The sequence below is a fragment of the Seriola lalandi genome, unplaced genomic scaffold, assembly GCF_002814215.2.
Source record: "Seriola lalandi dorsalis isolate HSWRI2012SDOR001 ecotype SW California unplaced genomic scaffold, Sedor1 jcf7180002054569, whole genome shotgun sequence".
Lineage (NCBI taxonomy): Eukaryota > Metazoa > Chordata > Actinopteri > Carangiformes > Carangidae > Seriola > Seriola lalandi.
This window is the reverse complement of record NW_019525122.1, coordinates 1,078,540-1,096,350: the sequence shown is the minus strand read 5'-3', so window position 1 is coordinate 1,096,350 and position 17,811 is coordinate 1,078,540. Positions and strand designations below refer to the sequence as shown.

At 39.4% G+C, this 17,811-nt stretch overlaps 3 protein-coding genes across 3 annotated transcripts; 1 reads left to right on the top strand and 2 right to left on the bottom strand.

Annotated features, from left to right (window-relative positions):
- Window positions 1-2,362: 2,362 nt before the first annotated feature.
- Window positions 2,363-8,933, bottom strand: eef1g (eukaryotic translation elongation factor 1 gamma). Its single transcript, XM_023416717.2, has 10 exons — window positions 8,844-8,933; window positions 7,912-8,070; window positions 7,593-7,656; window positions 6,835-6,977; window positions 6,480-6,623; window positions 6,199-6,328; window positions 5,680-5,884; window positions 4,645-4,817; window positions 3,365-3,489; window positions 2,363-2,728 (listed from the first exon to the last, which is right to left on the bottom strand). Exons 1-10 carry the CDS (start codon window positions 8,853-8,855, stop codon window positions 2,570-2,572), a joined length of 1,314 nt encoding a protein of 437 aa, XP_023272485.1. The 5' UTR covers window positions 8,856-8,933; the 3' UTR covers window positions 2,363-2,569.
- Window positions 8,934-9,143: 210 nt separating this feature from the next.
- On the bottom strand, window positions 9,144-12,384 carry polr2g (RNA polymerase II subunit G). The gene is made up of 8 exons (XM_023416778.2): window positions 12,225-12,384; window positions 11,829-11,938; window positions 11,148-11,307; window positions 10,534-10,584; window positions 10,361-10,426; window positions 9,937-10,008; window positions 9,737-9,770; window positions 9,144-9,476 (listed from the first exon to the last, which is right to left on the bottom strand). Exons 1-8 carry the CDS (start codon window positions 12,234-12,236, stop codon window positions 9,463-9,465), a joined length of 519 nt encoding a protein of 172 aa, XP_023272546.1. The 5' UTR covers window positions 12,237-12,384; the 3' UTR covers window positions 9,144-9,462.
- Window positions 12,385-12,641: 257 nt separating this feature from the next.
- Window positions 12,642-17,721, top strand: LOC111662797 (uncharacterized). The gene is made up of 6 exons (XM_023416777.2): window positions 12,642-12,759; window positions 12,895-13,102; window positions 13,179-13,349; window positions 13,437-13,536; window positions 15,850-15,980; window positions 16,513-17,721. Exons 2-6 carry the CDS (start codon window positions 13,049-13,051, stop codon window positions 16,801-16,803), a joined length of 747 nt encoding a protein of 248 aa, XP_023272545.1. The 5' UTR covers window positions 12,642-12,759; window positions 12,895-13,048; the 3' UTR covers window positions 16,804-17,721.
- The last annotated feature ends 90 nt before the right edge of the window (window positions 17,722-17,811 follow it).

The following is a 17,811-nucleotide window of genomic DNA, read 5'->3' as shown; positions in this document are numbered from 1 at the left end:
ACCCCCTCCCTGAAACGGACACAGAAAAAAAGATGTCCAGGGACCAAGGATCGAGAGAGGGGAAGGAAAAAGTAGTGTATGTGTGTGTATGTGTGTGTGTGTGTGTATGTGTGTGTGTGCAGCCAACAGCGAAATAAAGACCAGGGGGAGGAAGGTTGGCAGGGCTGGGAGAGAAAATGTTGCTGTTGGCATAAGACCGGCATATTGTTCATGTGTTTTAATTTAGTTTAGCTTTTTTTTTATTCTGCAGTTACTAAACACAAATAAGGACCAGAACATTTTATGGACTTAATACTCACTTCTTTTGCGTAGGGAACTTGCCCCAAGAGCCTTACAGCTGTGTGTGTTCTGCTCACATTAATATCATATTTGATTGCAAGATGAAATGGCTTTTGTAACGCCACTCCTTCAGCAATCCAAGGATTACCCATCTGCAGTGTTGTAACTGCCGCGATACTGCGGGTGAAGTCAAAGCTATTTGTTCAAGTTACAGCCCTCTTCCACTACGATCCACAGGATGGGTGAGTCATGTGTTCAAGGACTTGTGCACTTTGCTGTTATGGGAAGATTTCCATTTTCTGATTTCCATGAGACCACAGAACAAACTAAAATGGCCTCCCTGATTCAACACTATGGTGGAAGATGGTTGCGCCAAAATGATCTTGAATCACGCTTAGTAAGCTGGAAAATATGACACATCTGACTCACTCTGGGATGAGATTCCCCTCTTGTGCATCTCTCATGTGTGTGAGTGTGAGCCTGTGTGTCACAGACAAAAAGAGATCCACCTAAGATTTTTTTAATCTTATGAAGTGAACATATTGTGTGTTGAAACAAAGGTTGATTATGCTAAATACATTACTGAACATTTCCAAACTGAATTCAAAATGAAGTGACTTCATAATTAGAATATCAATAGACATTATATGGGCTGGGCCAGGTGTCCTATTTTGCCCATAGCTACTGTATGTACAACAAACAATGAAGCACTAAACAAAGAAATCAGTTATGGCAGAATTGAAAGGATAAGTTTGTTTGCAGGTGTGGGAACGGTCAACAACAACTTTCATAGAGTTGGGTGTGTCCGATTAAATCAAGTGCTTTGTCTTCACAGTCCAACATTAACTCTACCTTGTACAGACACAATTCACATGAAGCGTCATAAACATTTTCCTCAATCAATATAAAAGAAAGGAAATGTTTTAAGCTGCAGGCTGACATAAGACAAAAAAACTGCATTAACACGGTCTATCCCCTTTAATGGAAAGTTTTTTCTTCTTTAATGATACCAACTTGCAGAAGTAGGCTCCGAAACATGGCATTTCTCCATTTGAGTGGGGTGTGGTCAAATCATACAAAAGATTTTTATATCCGTCTGTCACGTCAAGTAAATTAATTCATTCTCAGATACTGTGCATTTAAAATACATTGTATGAATTTGTCTTTATAAAGTTAAATGAGGATAAATTTAAAAATTATATGACCAGCATAGCAACATTGTTTTTAAAGAATTTTAGTTTTGAGTCAGTGTGCAGGCTTTTCTCATTTCATGTGTCATAAAACTAACACGCAAGTTAAATTTTACTCAAGAGAAAGTTAAACTGAAAAAGTTTTGTGTTTATGGCCCAGGGCCTTGTAGATGACATTTCAAGGGGCATCCAGCTGGATGCTACTTGATTTGTTCCAGACTTCCACTCCTTGGGGAAGCACAAGAAATATTACAAGAGCTCAAACTTTAAAAGCAGACTACAATTTTATTTTAGTTTGAGCAAACCACGAAGCTTAGCCCAGTCATTTTCTTTCTCTCTCCTGCTGTTGGATGCTCGTCATTCAACAAGCCGTTCAGTTTCCCAGTGACAAGTCTTTGCCTGCCCTCTGCAGGTGTTAGATAACACTGCATAACCAGCTGGACCTAAAACCTACAGTTTAGGAATAACAGCTGACAGGGACCAATTTAATTCTTAGATCAAAAATATTTCATAGATGCATTAACCAATTCCAAGTCAACAGTATAAATGGTACAGAAAATGCCTGTAGTGACTATTAGAGTAACTTGATACCAAGTTAAAAAGCATTATTTCACTGACCCCTTCTGGCTGAAAGTTTCAAATCTGATACCTCCAGCCACACCCAGCACTACTGTTGGGTGTGGTCAGAAGTGTGCACTGTTGTACCATATAACAGTGACGTCAGTGTATTCAATACACTCATATAGCAGCAGCATGGTTATAACCAAGGATTTAGGGAAATGCAAATGCATTTATTGATGGGTTAACACTCTAAAAACCAAAAGACACCAGACACTCAACACTTTAAAAACACATTTAGACTGAAGCCATACAACAGACATCAAATCCCATAGTTGGCATGGTGGAAAATGCTTTATTTTGCAGGTCAAAACAACAAAAAACCAGTTTGGGGCCACAGACAATTCACTCGTCTTTTAACACCGTCATTCCAAGTCATTTTTGCAGTTAAGTAAGCACGTGGTGGCTGAAAGTCTGTAGGTTTTACATTTTGGAGAGCATAGGCGCAGAGTGCTTTTGTTCATACTGTCCCCAGAGCCCTCTCACTTGAAGACCTTGCCCTGGTTGAAGGCTTTACCCACGTGCTTGAAGTCTCCCTCCCAGGCAAAGTACTCCTTTACCATGGTCTTGCACTCCTCGCTGTCTGGATTCAGCTTGCGCCAATCGTATGATTCATAGTCGATCTGCCAGTCTTCAGACAGCTGGGGGAGAAATTAAACAATTCCTTATTTGAATGGAAGGGAATTACCCTCAACTTTGATGAGCTGATAATGTACAACCACCACTGATTATCAGATGATAGATTACTCAATGCAGTTTATCCAGCAGGGAATACTTGGACCATAAAATGTGTGCAGTCAAATGCAGATCATGTAAACTACAGTGTGTCTCAAAAGTCTGAATGTTAAATTTCAAGACTAATTTTCTCAAACAACTCAATTCCAATTTGAGCTGCAAAAAATTTAGCCAGTAAATAAAGTCCAAACTACAGCAGTGCAGAAAACTCAACCTACATCTAGAATTTCTACTGCAAGTTTTTGACATTGTTTAATGTGGCCACAGCATGAACCAGCCTATTGCTCACTGAAACAGAGATGACTGGGATGAATGTGGTCTCAAGTTTCTCTTCCCCTGTCAGATTAAGACTTGGTGCCATGATTGGACACTGCCTTGCCCAATGACAGGGGACAATCCACTAACCTGGAAATAATGAGAATCCAATCATTTAATCTCTCAGGAAATAAATTAGTTTGTCAAAAAAGGCAGTAAATGCTCCAGGGTGGGGTTCATACGAAGTGAGAACACCATGGAAAATGTGTTCATACTTAAATACTTACAGTGAAGGCCAGATCCTGGCCTCTGAAGATCCAGATGCCAGAGATGCTGCTGTCGTTGTTGGTGCCAAACAAGATGACGCTTGCAAAGGCATTCTTTCTGAGTTTGTCCAAGCGCTGGAACATACCTGAAGAACAAGGAAGGCATTTGACACATGGTGGGTATTTTATCAATGAACAATCAAACATCCACAACACACAGTTTGGTAGCAACACTGAACAATGCCATACGTTTCATCCATGTTTGTTGTAAAACACTTCACTCAATGCCTAACTCGAAGAAAATATTTATAGATGATCCACAGCAACTACATGCCCACCTTCATAAATAGCCAAGAAGAAAAAAGAAGGCTCAAACTAAAATACCTGCTGCTCACTTCTGTCTTAGAGTAACACTTCAGTATTTCAATACGAGTCTTGTTTTACTGTGACCACAGCATGAACCAGCCTATTGCTCACTGAAACGGAGATGACTGGGATGAATGTGGTCTCTAGTTTCTCTTCCCCCATCAGATTAAGACTTGGTGCCATGAATGGACACTGCCTTGCCCAATGACAGGGGACACACACTGCTTACCCCACACAGGGATGACTCCCAATTATAGTGCAGGCCTATTTCTACCCAACAAATACTGTGCATTTTAACAGCACATATTGTACACAGCATTGAGTTTTCTTTAACAAAAGATGTCTCATTTCAAAAAAACGATCTGGAAATCACATCTTAATTGTAAGAACTTTAGAGCAACCATGGATATCTTGAGAACTGAAAACTTATGTTGCAACCTCAGAAGCAGCTGAGGCTTTAAAATGTTTAAGCATAGCACATGCAATCTTTAAAATGTATGAATATGATGTAAGCCATTATTTCTAAATAAAGATCTATCCAATACATTCATATTTAATCAGTACCTGCCTACTTTTCAAAGCCACATGAAAGTTTCCTAAAAGGCCTACTAACTCTTGAGGTCACATTAAAATATGAGCTGAATCTTCTCTGATAAAAACTTGTTTTTGGACCATGGGAACAAACCTTAAATGGAGGAAATTCATGCCAATGCATGACCCAGGAAACCCCCATAACAAGTAGGGCCAAGGCCAAAATTAAATCCGTTTCTGAAGTTTCATTCCAACAACTGAGCGACTGTTGTTCCAGATAAATACGTAGGACTGAAAAGTATGAACTGTGCCTTCACAAAAATGACATCAATACACTATAGAACCCCTAAAGTCATCCCCTTTAGATCAATAAGCTCGGTAAAGGGGCTGCTGCTGAGTCTCACCTGTGATAAGGTTGCAGCTCTTGAAGGTAAGTGTAAGCTCCTCGGGGTATTTGTACTGGCCATACCAGATGGAGTACCCCTCACGGTCAAAGTGCTCCCAGAAGTGGGGAAGGGCTACTGTCAGGGTGTCCTCGTTGGAGTACTTCCTCTTGAACTCGTCCATGACGAATGTGCTTAAAAAAAAAAAAAAAGCGGAGACAGATTTGGGTCATGCATGTCTGCTGTCTGAACATGTAGATAGGAGAAAAATAAGATGTTGCAGGTGGACTTAACTAAAAAAAATGTGATCTAAATGCTCAATTAACTTTTCATGTCCCACCACAATTCTTCGTATGTGTGTGTGTGTATATATATATATATATATATATATATACATACACACACACACACACACACACACACACATATATACACACACACACATATATATATATTTTTTTTTTTTGGCTGGTGACAAAGAAATATCTACACTATACTTCATCTTTCAATACCAATATCAACAATAAAGCTCCAAGTTGAATTTGTGGCCACAGCATGAACCAGCCTTTTGCTCACTGAAACAGAGATGACTGGGATGAATGTGGTCTCAAGTTTCTCTTCCCCTGTCAGATTAAGACTGGGTGCCATGACTGGACACTGCCTTGCCCAATGACAGGGGACCATCTGCTTTCCCCAACAAGGGAAGTTTCTCCAATTGCTGCAGAGGTCTGTTACTGACCAACAAATTTTCTGTAGACTAAACATCCTGACCATGAATGATTCAATGCGCCATCAAATGCCCCAAATGTGCCATGGAGTCAACTGCCTCCACCCACTAATTAGAACTGTAAAATAGAAAGAGGTACTAAGAGGTGATCATGCTGAGGTGATCAGTTGGAATAATTCCTGCATACTATTGACCCTCCATTCCATGTTGTTGACCACTCCTGTTCAAACATCTAAATTGTTAACTACACATGACAATTTCTAAATGACATTAATGAAACTGCATACCAAAACGGATACTACAGATAAGAAATGCCTCTAGACATTTACCTCTTAGGCAGGTGTGCAAAGGGGTCCTTGGTTTTGGGCTCTGCAGCCAAAACGGCATCACAGTCGTCCATCTCCTCCTCTGGTGCAGGCTTCTTCTCTTCCTTTTTCTTTTCTTTTTTCTCCTGGGGCTTGGCTGCCTCTTTTCCTCCCTTCTCTTTCTTAGCAGGGGTCTCTTTTTTGGGCTGCATCTCAGCAAACTTCTTGGCTGGTCAAAGAGAACAAAACAATGGACAACATGTTTTCTGTTAAATGTTCCATTTATCCGGCTTTAGTTTTGCACCCTCTGAGACCACTCTGGCAAATACTTTGGAAATAAATTGTAAAATATTACAAGCAATTTGACAAAGTTAGCAGAAGTGTTAAAATAAATAAGGCTGCAGCTATTTTATTACACATCTATTATAGATCATTCAGCTGAACAATAAAGAATTCAGCAACAAAGGGGGAGTACTAATTTCACCCTTCAAATGACATCAATGTGCTGAATGACCACTTCTGATCTCATTGCCATCAACATACCATCAAACTGGGCCATCTTGTCACACAGCTTGACCTCTCCAAGGACAGCCTTGAACTGGGGCTGGTTGACACAGGTGACAAACCAGCGGGTCACGTTGGGGTATGGCTGACGGAAAGAAGGTTCAAGGACCTGAAGGGTACAAAGATGTGTTAGTCTTTTGGAGAGCATCTTAGCAAAAATAACTTTTCATAGATCAAAAGTTGGTCCAAGAAATGTCAAAATTAATGACTATTGAGTATGTGGCTGTTCATGTAACTTATTTGCTGTGTGTATGTCAAACCTGTTTGTAGAGCCAGAGCATGGAGCAGACCACAGTGATGTCAGCAAGGCTGATCCTCTCTCCCACAAGAAAGGTACGGGTATTCAGGTGTTGGTTCAGTACTGTGAGGGCTTTCTTCACATCCTCCTTGGCCTGCTCCGTGGCCTGGACAGTTCGACAGAGGGAAAAAAAATAAAAATAAAAAATAAATAAATAAATAATGACTATGAGGGGATGCACAATATTTAAAGTCTGTAGTCAAGCGCTAAGTCACAAGAGGGTGTTGTACTATGGCCAACTGGCACCAACGTTCCAACACAGCGACAAAATAGTAATTTAAGTCTTTTGCTTGGCCAGAAAATGCTGAGCTGCACACCTGCTTGTTGAACTGCATGATTCCCAGAGTGGGGAAGACCCAAGCGCTGGCTGGAGGGATGATCTCTGAGTCAGCAAAGCTCACCCACTGCAGCACCTCGGCTGCAGCCTGGGGAGTGGCGCCACGCAGGGCATCATTGCTCACTGTTGTTAAAAGATAGAAAAATGTTTTTTGAAGAAAAAAGTCAAAGTTACAGAGCCAGTCCACATTTTGTGTGCTGAACACATACAGTAAGTGGGTTTTCATGGGATAAACTCTATTTCAACATTAATGTACTGTCTTGAAACACTTGCATTGAATTGCAGTTACAAATGCAGTCGAGTAAAAATTCTGGCAGAAAGGTGTGAAGAATGTGAAACATTTGATTTGTCCAAAAAGTTTAACAGTTTTGATCCATTTAGGTAGGGACCCAATGCTGATCATGCCGTTTCACAGGTTTGGCTGAACTCCAAAATTAACAGTCTAAATGTCTGTCATGAGAGAGCTCCTCTAAAAAAAAATAAAATAAAAAAAAAATAAATAAATAAAAAAATTAAAAAAAAAAAAAGAGACTGAATTAATGTTTTGCTGACACAAATTATGTATGTCACCACAAACTCTACATCTGTGATAAACATTTAAGCCCTAACGAAGAAGCCGTCTGTTTGGCCAAGTGGTATAAACTCTACTTCCTTTAAGACTATAAATGTAGACCTTTTTGATGAACAGCCAGAGTGCATAAGGCACTAACCATTTAGTTATTAGTGAATGCAACTTACAGTAGTGAGCAATGGCATTACTCTCAAACAGACAGAAGCCGTCATCTCCCTGGTAGGCAGGTACCTGCAAACAGTGGGATTTAGTTATATTTTTATCCAGAGAATGAATCAGTAATGTGCATGAGCAGATTCTTTGGTTACAATGGTGTTCTTAAATAATTACATTTAACAATAAATTTTAAAATAATTGCAGCAACTGTTTTGACCACATTCGTTGCCAACATCGCCACAAGCCCTACAGTAGAAAAGGAGGTTCTTCAAGTCGACTGCAGATACATTTGCAAAACTGGTGCAATCCCATTTAAGTAGTTGCACTAACCTTGCCCAGAGGGAAGTTATTGAGGAAGGCAGGAGTACGGTTTGTCTGCCCGAAGGTGAAGGCAGGGGGGTTGCTGGCAACTTTGAGGCGAGCACCACTGTACTGGGCTGCAATCTGGGCCTTGAAGGCCCGCCAGTTCTCTGGGTATGTGAACAGAGTCTGAAAGGAAGAGAACACAAAAAAGTATTATACAATTAAAAGCATTAAAATTAATTTGAACATACATAAAATCACAATTTGCTAACAAGGTAACTGCATACTGTGTTGACCTAAGGATGTTCTCATAGTGATCTCTCAATGTTTCAACAAAGCACATCCTCTTTCAGTTACGAGGTAAAAGATGAATGATGCCATCCAAATCCAGCTGGTTGACCATTTAAAACCCCCTAGCTAGGAAGGGTAACAGGGTGAAGCTGGGATACGTCCACAGATTTAACTAATAAAAGCAGGTTACCAATGACAAATGTACGTTTGGTAACAAACTACGAGCAAAAACTGAAATATTCACGTGGCTACTAGCTCGCTTTAAATGCTAACTAGCTATCTTTACCGGCAGTATAACAGGAGTCTTAGTTCGCGTAACATTTAACAATAGCCGTAATTACAGGCGCTAAAAATCTGGACAAAAGGTCCAAGGTGTAACTTTTAACAGGATGAAAATAGCTAAGGTAACGTGGCACAAGACTGGGCCAGCAAAGGGGCGTCATTCACTTTCAATGCAACGTCAGGATAGCAAAAGCTAACCTCAGTTAATATGAACACTGAATGAAATTCTTTGAAAATAAACCCTCTAACATCTACCTAACAGACACAAAGCGTTGTTCACATGCAAAGGTACTCAGTAAAGGTGCAGATGGGACTGATTTTCATCGGATTACGCCAGGAAAGTTTAAACAGAGCAACATCACTAGCCATCTCTCCATCTTACTCACCCCTGCCGCCATCTTCAGGACGAGAGAAAGAAAGAACGAGGGCGCGCTCCTCTGACGTATTTACGGCCACAAGACGTGCGCGCCCGTAAAATTTCCGCGTTCACATTTCGCCGAATGTTTTGTACCGGCGGGGTGATGCTTTGCCACATTTCAGCCGATTTCAACACATCTGATCTGATTTTAAAATGTATTAATATTAACTAAAGATGGCGTACAGTTACAGCACATTGAATCTATTTTAAGTCAAAGTAAAATCAAATTAACACACCGTGATACTTAAAATAGGAAGATACAAGAATATAAGAACAAATAAAATATTTTATTACAGTCCTCATACAAAAACAATCAATATATAGTTGAGATCAAAATTACGAATTCAACGAAAAAACTGAAAATTAAGCATATGAATTATTTCTGATTACAAGAAAATTTTCTTTTGCACTACTTCCAATACAAACAAATAAAGACTGTACAGCATAACGACAAAACAATGTATCTATGGGGCTTCACCACCTGTCACCAACAAAATCAATCTGTGTAGAAAAATATCAATTTTAACCAAGAAAGAAATAGGCTACTACATAAAATGTCCCATGTAATGTGAAACCTCTGGGTTGAATCAGCTCACAAGACCTGTAAATAAAAGTTGAGGGCAATGATCAGTTAAAAAAAAAAAAATTAATATATTCAACCTACAGGGTGCCTACATATGTGCTATTGCAACCACAGTAACCAAACTGAAACAATAAAAAGCCTGTATTGTGACACTATGAATCATGTTGTCCTTATTGTGCAGAGTAATTTTACATAATACAAGGCATTTTATCGATTCATGCCCATCGAATGAGCATATCTACCACCTGTGTGACAATATGCTGTGGTATAATACTCACCCAGATAATCATCCATGAGAGATCCAATAGCAAACTGGAAAACAAAGGAAAAGTTTTTAACTTACTGTAAATTAGCATACAGTGTGTCTTTTCCATAAACTACTATGTAACACCTGAGATATAGTCACATATCCTTTCTTGTTATTTTTTCCTGTGGCAAGATGAAATATTATTATTTTAAAAGGAACAAAAACACTTACAATGTCATTCTTGTCCACTCGTGTTCCCACAATTTTCAGCCGGATCTCATCGTCTTGCTGGATTACAATGTCCTTGAAAAGAAGAGAAGAAAACATTCTTAAATGCAAGACTCAACAACAGTAAAGTGATAGGAGGAAAACAACAGTGAGCAGCACTGCAGATACTTGGCATACAGAATGCTTGATGTTCCAGTCACGATCGCTTACATTTCCTGAAAAATACCTTCTTTAACACCAGTGTAACTATCATTACCTGAATTTTTTACATGTAAACATTTAATTCTAAAAGTTTAATTTCAGAAGCCTAAGAGAGGAGATTGTTTTCAGCTGAAAATGGCATTTATTTTGTTACACACTTTTGTGTCATATGGTAAATTTTTCTATCTAGCAGCTGGTAATGACAAACAACACTGAATATTCTTACCTCATCAACTGTCTTATAACAAGGAGGATTAGAATTGGGGTCAAACTCCATTTCTGAGGGGATGGACTGCAAAAAGAATGTTTCTTGTGAGAAATACGATAACAAATATAAATCTAAACATGTATCAAAGACAACCAATTCAGTCAACAACTACAGATGTTACACTGACTCACATGGCGAGAGATGAAGCAAGACATGGGACCAATTTCGGTGAACAATCCAACCTGCAAGAAACACGGAAAAATATCATTTAAATAAAAGGCACAAAAGTGGTTCATCACTTCATATTTAAAACATCATCCACTACAGAGGCATTAACTCTTAACTCAAATAGCTCAGCATTTACATTTACTATGATAAAGTTAAATTTGTGTGCTTCAACAATGAAGAAGTCCATTAATCTTAGGCATGTACCAGAGTAATTATCCTGGTCAAAATAATGGCATACAAAGTTATCATTATAATTAATATAACTGATATCACGATGCGTATCGTTTTATTTTTTTACTAACTGATTGGTCAGAAAAGATGGGAAAACAGGAGTTTTAGCCATAATACTATATAATACTGTACAGATTTTTCAGAAGTAAATGTGCACATTTTACACATTACAAAAGGTTATCAAGCAATGCAACATCAGTGTCAGATAACAGCATGGAGGGGTGAAGGGATGGCTTTTGAGACAGTCCACAGTGGGAATTAAAATGCCCTCATCATATTAAAAATGACATTAAAGCTTAGAAATTCTCTAGAGTGGCTGATAAACCTGCACTATACTGTACCTCACCTTGTTAACCTGAGTGACCACAGCGTCCACCACTTCCCCTTTAAATGGCCGAAACACAATGGCCTTGTATTTCACTGGGTACAGGACAAACCCTCTGCCTGGCTGAATTACACCTGCCCCAATGTTGTCAATGGTGGTGACTGCAATGACGAAGCCATACCTGAAAGAGATAAATTATTAACATGTATACGTCAAGCTTTGCATGCGGGAACATGAATGTAAAATTAAAGTATTTGTTATGCATTTGATATTGTCATGATAACTTAAAAGAGGCCACAACCCTGATCTAGTGCCTTTGGTTTTTGAATGTTTTATTTTTTAATTTAAGTCAGTCAAGAGTCTTACGCAAAATGTTATGGCCGTTGGTCCGAAAGATTCAATATTACTAAAGTTAAACTTCAGTTTTCAAAGTCATTAAACACATTATGACAAACATTATAACAAGTTCTAAAATAGCAGGTAGGCAATTAATTCCAGAATAGAGGGAAGTGGCTATTTGTTTATTTCTGAAAGTGTGTACACATGCGTTTGATTTGGGTTGGGGTTCATTGAACTTTAGCAGCATCTGATCCAACCTAATACTTTACATGTCAACAAAATGGTAGATTAACACTGTCCAGTCAAATGATATAATTGAATTGATGTTGTGCACTGAATTGAGTCTTGCACGAAGCCACTCACTTTCCAGTGCAGGTACCCTCCACTTCTGTGAAAAGCTTCTGCTTCACGGTGTTGAGGAGGTTCGGACCAAAGTACCTCGGGTGTAGCAAGATTTCATGCTCCAAGGAAATCTGTGAACACCAAATAGTGCGTGCATTATAAGACAACGTTTCCATTGTTAGCGACTGCATACAGATATATTACTGTTTCAATGATTATGAACGTGGTCCTGCGGTGATGGCGATTAAAGACCAGGAAAACAAGAGTTACTGCATATCAGCAAAACAAAAACTTATCTGGAGAAGTTTTGTTTAGCGCTGCTAACGAAGCAGCGATCACGATAGGCAAACATTTATAAACAAAATATCCGGTCATTGCTAATAACCGGCTCTTAAAGGAAAAATAACACACACTTACGTGGTAAAACATGTCGGTTACAATGTTCAGTTCGGCCTCGATTACTATTCTTGTTTTGATAAACTATCCAAACCGTATGTCACTTGATGAGTGAAAACCAGTCGCTCATTCGCAACAAAGTCGCTTCCGGGGCACCGGGTCGAGCGTTGATGACGTCACCTCTGTCGTCCCGGTTTCTGTCTGTCATGAAGCGTACAGTCTGCGGAACAAATCCAGCGCTAAACTCATACCATCCACAACAATAAGCACAATTCTAATGATCTCAAACCTACATGAAATGTCTTATCTGCGTGGTAAGTGGGTTGTAAGCTACAGGCATAAACACCCCATGGCAACACAGTCCGGTCCACACAGCCTGACCCCTGGTGGTGAGGAGGAATAGTGCATGAGGCCAGAACCATAGACTGTCTGTAAAAAGGCAGGGACAGACAGCAGGCGTGACTCAGTACCGTACTGTGATTGGATTGTTTGGCTGGACGGTGAGCAACGAAGCGAAACAGAGAAAGATTTTTAACAACAAGACGAGAGGTTAATGGTAAATAAAGTAACAGTTATAACAATATATAATCAGCCTTCATAGGATCTTATAACCCTTCACATAAAGGCAAACATCAATTGACAGGTGACTGAAAGTTGGAAAGACTGATGAATATTTTTTTTAATTTTGCAGCGGTAACTGACTTCCTTAATCATTCTGAGAAGACTAAAAACCATCCGAGGTGACTGCTGGTGTTGACACTCCCTCTGGCTGCTCTTCTGCACTTTCCAGTCCGACGAGACGAAATTAAATCCAAAGAAACAGCCTGTTTTCTCAGCGGACTGACATGGCGAATAACCTTGTCGCCAAGTTGTTTCGTCGTCCTGTGTTCACACAGCTTGTAAGTTGTCGCACACTTTTCTACTTTGTGCTGTTCTCAGTCATGTTTCTGTCTGACTCTCCGGTCCTCCATCCAGGCGTCTCTCCGGTCCCGCTGCGTGTCCCGGCGGAGGGCGGCAGCGGCGGTGGCGGGGACCAGACATTTCTCCAGCAACCCTCCACCGGAGAAAATTAGTCGCTATCCAGTTCCTTACAAGAAAGATTTACCTTATGATATAGTGGAGCTCATGGAGGAAGTGGAGTCTAAGGTAAAACAAAAACAAAAAGCCTTGATAGACCATATAATATATATTTTTGACAATGATTTACCTGCTAAACTGTACATTTTCTTTCAGGGAGGCTTTTTGCCAAATGTCTTCAAAGTCCTCTCTCATAGACCAGCAGAGTTCAGAGCTTTCTTCGCATACTACAATGAACTAATGAACAAGGAGACAGGTGTGTGTTTGTCATGTTTCTCTGATAGTGCTAGTAATTTTTCAGGGGTGTTACTAGAAATTCTAAGCATCTTGAGGTCAACACTATGACCCCTGAAACAATACTGACATCTAGAATTCCTGGCATGTGCTATAGGGTCAGACAAAACATCCTCCAACACTCGCAATAAGCCAAGATGGTACCACAGAGTCCAAACACATTAGGCTTAGGGGCTATGGACTGGAAAGCATGATCTCCCCAAATCTGGTGTGGGTGTGCAGAGGGTCAATAATATAGAGCATGAGCCATTAAGGGCTCTATAAGTGACCACCAAAATTTTAAAATTAATTCTAAAATTAACAAGAGGCCAATGCAGAGAGGTTAAAATAGGTGTAATATGTGACCGTGTTTGTGTTAGGAGTCTAGCAGCAGCATTTTGTAACCAGTGTAAGGAAGGCGTATTAAGGCAGGAAATGAGAGTCCAATTGTGATGAGATAAAAGCATATATTAGCATCTCAATTTCATTTTGTACCACAACAGCCCTGAGTTTGGCGATGCTTCTGAGTAGGAGGAAAACTAGATGGAGTCAACGTCCTTATGTGACCTTTGTAGGAAGTGTTGTTGACACCTTTTTCAGGGCTGTGCTCTGTTTGGCTTAGCCGGTCTGTTGCACTCTAATGGCAGCGGGGGCATGGAAAAACCTCTTTTGGAGTGCAGGTGGTACATGAGGTGGTAGGTGTGACGCTGAATCTGTTTCAGCTCTTAAGCAAACAGCAGCAGGTAGTGTGGTCAAAGGTTTGGGTGAATAAGGTTTTAGTAGAAACATATCAGGTACATGTCAGATAGGCAAACAAAACAACAGTCATTCAGGTCAGCATAAGAAGCAGGTGTGCAGGATTTAGTTTGAGGAAACCCCACCCATCCAATACAGACCGGCGCTTTAAATGCACAATGTGTAATTGTCTGCAGCTATGGGTCTCTCAATCAAAACAACAAAAGACAGAGTTTGGTGATGCTGTAAAGTAGCAGGGGATTGTGGGAGTTGTCATTGCAGTCAGGAAGTGATTAACACAGTGATTAAATCCAGTAAAAAGCCTGAATAAAGCAGTTTCACCTTTTTAAAAATCAGTGTTTCATTTACACAGTATTTAAAAGACGTGCACTTATTAGCTGCTTTTAACAGTGCAGCAAATCAAGTGTCAAAATAGAATCACTTTAAGCAGCATAAACTTTAACAATAGGATTCCTGTGGTAACAATGTGGATTGGTGGGTATTAGTGGAGCACTGGTTCTTGTTTCAGTCTGGCTATTAAGTGATCACCTGGATGTGTCTGCTCTCTACAACTCACAAAAGGCAAGGGAGACTGTATATTCATTTAGAAGTATTAGAAAGTAGATAATGTTTCCCAAAGAGTCTGTAAGAGCTACATTAAGAGTTGCTAAGCTGTATCTAGTGACTTATTGTAAAAATTTTGAAATGGTCCTTTAGCCAATAGTTCTCAGTTGGAGTTAATTAGTCTGTGGAGCAAGACAGGTTTTTGACCGATGTGCCAAATCGAGCACAAAGAGTGAATCTTGTAACCGATTTTTGCTCTGAGTAAACATTTTATATGGAGTTGCTGCTTCTGAAGATTCAATCATTATATTTATTGTCAATATGCCGACTAAAACAGTAGTGCTGATTTATATTGCTGGTAAGAGAGAAGATTGCCGCTACAGAGTCACTTCAATTGATGTGTCGATAGGCTCTTGTTTTTAATAAAGTCATTTAAAGGGGTTTTAAAAGTTGGCACATTTTACTACAAACTCACCAGGTTGGCAGCAACATCATCAAAGAGAGGAAGTAGTGACTGGAATATACTCTATAAGGGTTTTTGAGTTTTAAACTTTATTTGGTCTTTTGTTTTTGTGTGTGAAATAAATTTGAATAGGTGTTTCGTTAGCCTACATTTGACCTGTGACTTTTTGTATAGACTATCTAAGGAGGAATTATAAGATTTTTGTGGCCACTCCCTGAATAACAGGAGCCTGTTCCAAGAAGCAGGTTTAGTGATTTATATTTATAACTTTATCGACTAAAACTTTGACCAGAAACAACTCAAATCTGGAACACTGAATGATATAAAAAAGAAAATGATCTAGGCAGTGAAGTAGCTTTCCTTATTGTCATATTATAAACTTGGGTTTGAGAACACATATGCAACTTCCTGACTAACAACTCTTTTCAACTCTGTGCTGAGTTGCAACTTAAAATTGTGTGAATGTGTCTCTAGTCTCTGAATGTGTTGTTTTTTTCCTGATTTCACATGAATTTAATATCTAATGTCTTCCAGGCAGATTAACCAAGGCAGATCGTGAGCTGATTGTCGTGGCAACCAGCATCCACAACAAGTGTCTTTACTGTGTGGTATCCCACAGTGCACTTCACCGAATTTACTCTAAGAAACCCACTCTTTCCGATCAGGTATCGTCTTTCACTGATTGCCTCTGCTCTGCTTATTTGTTATAAAGTAGTCAGTTACATTTATTGTGGTGAGTTCAGGGACCCACCTGAAATCAGATGTGTTGTAATGTTTGGAAAATATTCAAGAATATGATCTGAGTGGTAAAGAAGTTGCTGTTTACCAAATGCATACTGGCATTAGATACAAAGTATTTCAGGCTATTTTCAAAATTATTTTATAATTAAATTTATCAACACAAGTATGTACATTCTAACTCATAAATAACACATCCCGCCACTGTATGCAAGGTGCATAAAATACATTTCAGGGTATGTTTGTAATGGGAAGGAAAGGAGAAATATTTCATGTATCATGTTTTTTATATTCCTTAAGGCAGATACATTTACATGGCACTTAATGTGTGAGTTTCAACTATTCACATCCTTATAATATTCCTTTCTTACTAATTTTGTGTTTGCATATGTTGTGTCTTACTTTGGTTTCTCTCTGAATTACTATAAAACAATCAGCCCTCTTCCTACTTTCACCCAGGTCGTTGTTAACTATGAGAATGCAGACCTGGGACCTCGGGAGCGTGCCATGCTTGACTTTGCGCTGGCCGTGTGTCGCTGCGACGCCATCACAGAACAGCACTTCCAGTCTTTGGAGGAAGTGGGTTTTGACCGTGAGGATGCCTGGGACATCGCTGCCATTGCCGCCTTCTTTGCCATGTCCAACCGGCTCGCCCATCTCACCGACATGAGGCCAAACCTAGAATTTTACAATATGGGCCGTATACCACGGGACAAGAGCGAGGACAAGGCAGGGGGAGAGAGCAAGTGAAAGGGGGGTAATGTAACAGACAAGATTATAAGAGGTCAAAGGTCACATGTGACAATGTAACATGTAACATGTAACAATATGTTTCACACTGTAGCTAGAAGTGTCTCATTTCCGTTTCATATTTTTGCTTTCCTTTCGCATGTGAAAAACCTGATGTTGAAATGAGGCGCAGTATCAGATCAACAGGTGTGACACCTGAAAGCAGTTAAATTTGAACATGAACACTGCAGTGAGTGTGTCCTGACATCATAACTCAGGCACTCCAGCAACTGTACTGACTCAGTGGTGACATGGATGACAGATAGAGACTGACATGAAAAGAAAGCAAAATGAGCTCATTGATAATTTAGTAAATGTTTTAATCCAATCAAAATTCTCATACTGTATGTGTAGTTCTCTTAATGTGAAAACCTACATGTGAATGACTCTGGCCTTAAAAAACTGTGATGAGTCAAATGATAAAAAAAGAAGTGCCAGCGGGACTGTCTGAGTTTCTGAGATGTGTACGTTGCTGTTAACGACAGATATTGTTTTATTCTTGGCATGTGATGGGGACAAGTTTATATTTTGCAATTGTACATTAAACTTAATGATTGTACTTCATGAGAGAATTTACAAAATATCACAGTTGTGCTTTAACTCCCATAACAAGGGTTTGTTTGTATATTAAAACCTATGAAAAATAATCACCTGCGATTCAGAATCTCATGGCAGCTCTTTATTTCCTTGTTTAGGAAATAAATAGAAAGAACTCTTTGTTATGATGTGCGGCATAACTAGTTTTCTAGAGCTAACTAGAGCCTCCTCTTTGCCTTCTAAGTGAACTATACTTTTCTTGGCGGTAAGTGAGATTTAACACTTGTTATTCTGGCTTCACCACTTAGCTCTCTCAAATAAAGGAAGAATTTTTGAGAATAATTAATTTTGATCAAATCATTTGTATCACGATAAGTCAATGGTGAGACTGTGTAACACCACCAGGTGGCATCACATCCATATACATATTGG

Coding starts and splice junctions, on each gene's coding strand:
- eef1g (XM_023416717.2), bottom strand. Junction 6,978..7,592: donor TAATGCCATTGCTCACTACT/GTAAGTTGCATT, acceptor TTTTAACAACAG/TGAGCAATGATGCCCTGCGT. Junction 3,490..4,644: donor GAGCTGCAACCTTATCACAG/GTGAGACTCAGC, acceptor CTTGTTCTTCAG/GTATGTTCCAGCGCTTGGAC.
- polr2g (XM_023416778.2), bottom strand. Junction 10,585..11,147: donor TGGTCACTCAGGTTAACAAG/GTGAGGTACAGT, acceptor TGTTTCTTGCAG/GTTGGATTGTTCACCGAAAT. Junction 10,427..10,533: donor CTTGCTTCATCTCTCGCCAT/GTGAGTCAGTGT, acceptor TTCTTTTTGCAG/TCCATCCCCTCAGAAATGGA.
- LOC111662797 (XM_023416777.2), top strand. CDS start 13,049: ATGGCGAATAACCTTGTCGCCAAGTTGTTTCGTCGTCCTGTGTTCACA. Junction 13,350..13,436: donor TGGAGGAAGTGGAGTCTAAG/GTAAAACAAAAA, acceptor ATTTTCTTTCAG/GGAGGCTTTTTGCCAAATGT. Junction 15,981..16,512: donor AACCCACTCTTTCCGATCAG/GTATCGTCTTTC, acceptor ACTTTCACCCAG/GTCGTTGTTAACTATGAGAA.